The 5000-nt window shown below is 48.8% G+C and overlaps 1 protein-coding gene across 1 annotated transcript in view; it reads left to right on the plus strand.

The window, feature by feature from the left end:
• gsna (gelsolin a) overlaps positions 1-5000 on the plus strand; it is a gene marked incomplete at its 3' end in the record, with an annotated part of 17703 nt that overhangs the window by 921 nt on the left and 11782 nt on the right. Inside the window, 5 exon segments of the mRNA XM_080530029.1 lie at positions 1-67; positions 814-975; positions 1565-1714; positions 2552-2641; positions 3726-3858. The exon segment at positions 1-67 is cut by the window's left edge and continues 88 nt beyond it. Of these exon segments, the coding sequence (XP_080386155.1) occupies positions 1-67; positions 814-975; positions 1565-1714; positions 2552-2641; positions 3726-3858 (602 nt within the window).

Genomic DNA, 5000 nt, shown 5'->3' on the forward strand with positions numbered 1-5000 from the left:
CCGCGAGGTCCAGGGCCACGAGTCCAAGTCCTTCCTGGGGTACTTCAAGTCTGGACTCAAGTACATGGTGAGGATTTAACACTACAACAGCCGTGCCTATTTTACCTACTAGTAGAGCCGCCTTGGGGGGTCAAATAGGTCAAACCCCCTTTTTAGAATGTAAATCTGCTATTTACCACACAGAGATCACTAGAGGGCGCTTCTTTTTTTAGCCTGCCTCCTACACAGAAAAAGTGCAAAACAGCTTTATACTATCTTATCCTGAAGTGATTTTGAAAATGTAAAGGATACTGGATGGTAGAACGCACATATGAATGAATGGTCTTTATTGTCATTGCTATAGTACAGGTACCAAACAACGACATTTGGGAGGGGTGGCTCCCCTGGTGCTAGGAAAGAAAAAAAAAGGAAAAAAAACAAGAAGGGAAAGGAGCTGGTTTACATAAATAAAGGCCATGTACACTATCCACTATACTGTACAGATAAAACGACTAGGGTTGTCATATTGCACATAGTGTTATTGCACATTCATTTAAAGTGTCGCAGTTTGCAGGCTTGAAATGTACACATTTGTGCCTCAGCACTACACCTGATTTTCTAGGAGAAGTCATGAAAGGAGGGTCCTGAAATGTGATCGAGTGCAAAGATAAAGCATAATAGCGTAATTTCTGGGTTGTCTGTTAGCGCTCATTAGCGTTATTAGCCTAGCGTAATGCTAGCATTATTTCCACAATTCTTGCCCATGATGTCATACATACGATATGATGATGATGTATTCATACGGTTGTGTGTGTCTGTGTGTCCCCGTGGTAGATAGGGGGCGTGGCCTCCGGGTTCAAACACGTGGTCACCAACGAGGTGGTCATGCAGCGGGTGCTGCAGGTCAAAGGTCGCCGCGTCGTCAGGGCGACGGAGGTGCCCGTCAGCTGGGACAGCTTCAACCAGGGAGACTGTTTCATCCTGGACCTGGGAGGGGTGAGTCACACCGAGACACACGGAGGGGGTGTGCGGGGGTCTGGGGGGGTGTGGGGGGGTCTGGGAGGGTCTGGGGGCGTCTGGAGGGGTGTGGGGGGGTCTTGTGGGGGTGTGGGGGGGATGTGGGGGGGTCTTTTCACAGTGGTTTTTATTTGAGTGTTGCTTATAAACTGAATGTAGGTTTCATATCTTGCTAATCATAATAGAGCCACTACATGAATGTCAATTCAGTTATTTAGTTATTTATTAACGCTTACTAAGTTTATTAATTTAGTAGACTCTTTTTTTCCCAAAGCAACTTACAATAAATCCATTTGTCTAAGTAAGTGAATCAAGAACACAACTGTCATATTATGTAAAACCTTCGATAGGAACAAGTGCCATCAGCAGTCACAGTGCTAAAGAAAGGATTTTATTTGTATAATTAATGATAATCGATAATCGATAATCGATGTACCCAAATAAAGCATCATTCTATCGCATTTTTAGTCCAAAGCCGTGGACATGGGGTTACCGTTCGATGTTCTGTCATTGTGTGTGCCTTGCTAGCTCGGTGTGTGACCGCCTCCCTCTCTCTCGCCCCCTGCAGGAGATCTACCAGTGGTGCGGCTCCCAGGCCAACCGCTTCGAGAAGCTGAAGGCCACTCAGGTCGCTAAGGGTATCCGGGACAACGAGCGCAGTGGGCGGGCCCGCGTGTACGTGTGCGACGAGGGCAGAGAGAGAGAGAAGATGATCGAGGTGAGATTAGAAAACCAGGGTAATCTGGTAATAGGGGAGGCTGTGGCGCAGGAGGTAGAGCCGCCGTCTAATGATCGCAAGGTCGGCAGATCGGCGGTTCGAGCCTTGTCCTTGGGAGCCTTGTCTCCCAGTGAGCCTTGTCTCCCAGTGAGCCTTGTCTCCCAGTGAGCGGGCCGGCGCCTTGCATGGCAGCTTGCCACCATTGGTGTGTGAATGGGTGTGTGAATGGGTGAATGAGAGGCCGTTGTAAAGCGCTTTGGATAAAGGCGCTATATAAGTCAGTCCATTTACCATTTACCATCCATTTAATCTGATTACTCTGTCTGTCCCTGTCAAGGGGAGGCTGGTGGAGGTAGAATTCGGAGGACGGGGCTTATTGTAAATCCACGGAACGGAATGAGGAATGGTATCAATCCGTTCTGTGGATTACAATGTTTCGGTCCTCCGATTTCTGCCTCCACCAGCCTCCCCTGACCGATTATGCCGATTATTGATTATGGTTTAGTCATTGTCATGTCTTTGTGGTACAATGTATTGTTTTATATGCTGAAGTGTATCTAAAAGGGAACCTCTCTCTCTGTCTCTCTCTCTCTCTCTCTCTCTCTCTCTCTCTCTCTGTGTCTCTCTCTCTCTCTCTCTCTCTCTCTCACTATGTGTCTCTCTCTCTCTCTCTCTGTATCTCTTTCTCTGTCTCTCTCTCTCTCTGTCTCTCTCTCTGTATCTCTCTCTCTCTCTGTCTCTCTCTCTGTGTCTCTCTCTGTGTCTCTCTCCCTGTCTCTCTCTCTCTCTCTCTGTGTGTGTCTCTCTCTCTCTCTCTCTCTCTCTCTCTGCCTTCAGGTTCTGGGAGATAAACCAGACCTGCCTGAAGGGGGCGCTGATGACATCAAAGCTGATGCCTCAAACAGGAAGATGGCCAAGCTGTACAAGGTGGGGCAACATGGGAGTTGGAGTTCTTTATTTATCCCCGAGGGCGAAATAATTACTTTCTCACAGCAGCAAGATTCAAAAGAGTACGGGAGAAAAAAAGACACACAATTTATAAATGAATAAAAATAGGGAATGAGTAGAGTGGGGGCTAAAAGAGAAATACAGCTAGCTACGCATATTAAGAACATTGGGGTAGTGGTGGTCTAGTAGTGGATAGTGAGTTGGACTTGTGGTCGGAAGGTTGTGAGTTCAAATCCCGCCTTAAAAAAAAAACACCACTAGTGTGCCCTTGAGTAAGGCACTTAGCCCTCAGTTACTCCAGGGGGAATGTCCCTGTAATTCGTAAATTGTAAGTCGCTTTGGATTAAAAGCGTCTGCTAAATGGCAAAATTATAATTAATTACATTGTTAAAGATGTTGCAGTCAGTGTGAGGTCAGAATAACGTAGCCACTGGGAAGTACTGCAACTGCAGTAGGCCGAGGTAGAAACCAGCCTCATTGTGATGTGTGTTTGATATCCCTTCCACATTCCGTTCCACGCATTACACTGAGCCAACCGTCCTCCGATGTCTACCTCCAGCAGCCTCCCATGCCCTATAGGCTAAACCCCGACGACTCCACAGCATCACACAAGAAGGTGTCTAACCCAATCGTAACAGAGAGCCAACGTGTCCTTGTCCTTGTCTCGACATACTCTGCTCATGACGGCCCCGGACACAAATCGTGAGTTTAGAACTATAAGGTTCTATCTCCGTTTGGGCAGTTCAGAGATATCGAGCGTCAACGTTTTTACATTCCATTATGTTCTGTGAGATGGAACCTTTGTATTTAATTAATTACTAACAAAAAAATGTCAACATTTTAAAAATAACTCCACACAGGCATTAATAAACACCCAATGGATCAGATTATGTCAAAAACTCAATTTTGACCAAAAATGGAGATAGAACCTTATAATTCTAACGTCACGAAATGTCTCCATCTCCATCGGTTCAGTACAAATCAAGGCCGAGGCGTCTGACTTCTCACCTCTGACCTCTGACCTCCACTCCCTCCCCTCACCCCCCCCCCCCCCCCCCCTCAGGTGTCCAACGGTACCGGGGACATGGCCATCGCCCTGGTGGCGGCTGAGAACCCGTTCTCCCAGAGTGCACTGGAGTCCAACGACTGCTTCATCCTGGACCACGGCACAGACGGGAAGATCTTCGTCTGGAAAGGTCAGTCAGGGTCAACCCCAGGGTCAGTCAGGGTCAACCCCAGGGTCAGTCAGGGTCAGGGGTCAGTCAGGGTCAACCCCAGGGTCAGTCAGGGTCAGGGGTCAGTCAGGGTCAACCCCAGGGTCAGTCAGGGTCAACCCCAGGGTCAGTCAGGGTCAGGGGTCAGTCAGGGTCAGGGGTCAGTCAGGGTCAGTCAGGGTCAACCCCAGGGTCAGTCAGGGTCAGGGGTCAGTCAGGGTCAGTCAGGGTCAGGGGTCAGTCAGGGTCAACCCCAGGGTCAGTCAGGGTCAACCCCAGGGTCAACCCAGGGAGGGGAAAGGTCAGTCAGGGTCACGGGAGGGAGTGGGGGCAGTGGGTGGCTGTAGTGAACCCCGGGGTAGAGTAACTCGTCCCGAGCTCGTCTCAGAGTTAACTCCTTTGTTCTCAGAGTTAACTCCTTTGTTCTCAGAGTTAACTCCTTTGGCGTTTGCGGTGAGCGCGGTTGGGAAGCAGGGTTTAAGACCTGCTGGGGGCAAGTTACCAGTAGGGGGTAGTAGTGGTCTTAGTGGGACAGTGAGTTGGACTGGACTGATCGGAAGGTTGTGAGTTCAAACCCTCGCCTGAAACAACACCACCACCACTAGTGTGCCCTTGAGTAAGGCACTTACCCCTGAGTTACTCCAGGGGTAATGTCCCTGTAATTCGTAATTGTAAACCGCAGACGTCAGTGTGGTCTGTTAGTCTAGACATCACACACACCTACTGTAAATACTGTTTATCCGTTTCAACGAGGGTTCATATAAGACGTAGGATCAGCTGGTTGTCCCCTGTCATACTGTCATCCCCTGTTACTCACGTGAACAACAAGTCTCTCTAGTTCAGTCAGCTGTTCGTGGCTTTGTCACACCCGATTTCTGACACTTTTAGCATTGCGGGCCACCGTTAGCGAACGGAACACTTTTAGCATTGTGATGTCACACTGAGAGGATGGAACGTTGTGTCCTAAAGGGCGTCACATGACGTCCTCCTACAGACACCATGTGACTCCACCGGGAGGGTGTTATTGTTGTCAGATATTCCAATAAGATAATGGCCATGTTCCAATCTGCTGGTCCAATAAGCAATCCCGGTCAGTTCCAATATGCAGGTCGCTTGGCACAATG

This window comes from Nansenia antarctica, assembly GCF_963989245.1.
Source record: "Nansenia antarctica genome assembly, chromosome: 4".
Taxonomy (NCBI): domain Eukaryota; kingdom Metazoa; phylum Chordata; class Actinopteri; order Argentiniformes; family Microstomatidae; genus Nansenia; species Nansenia antarctica.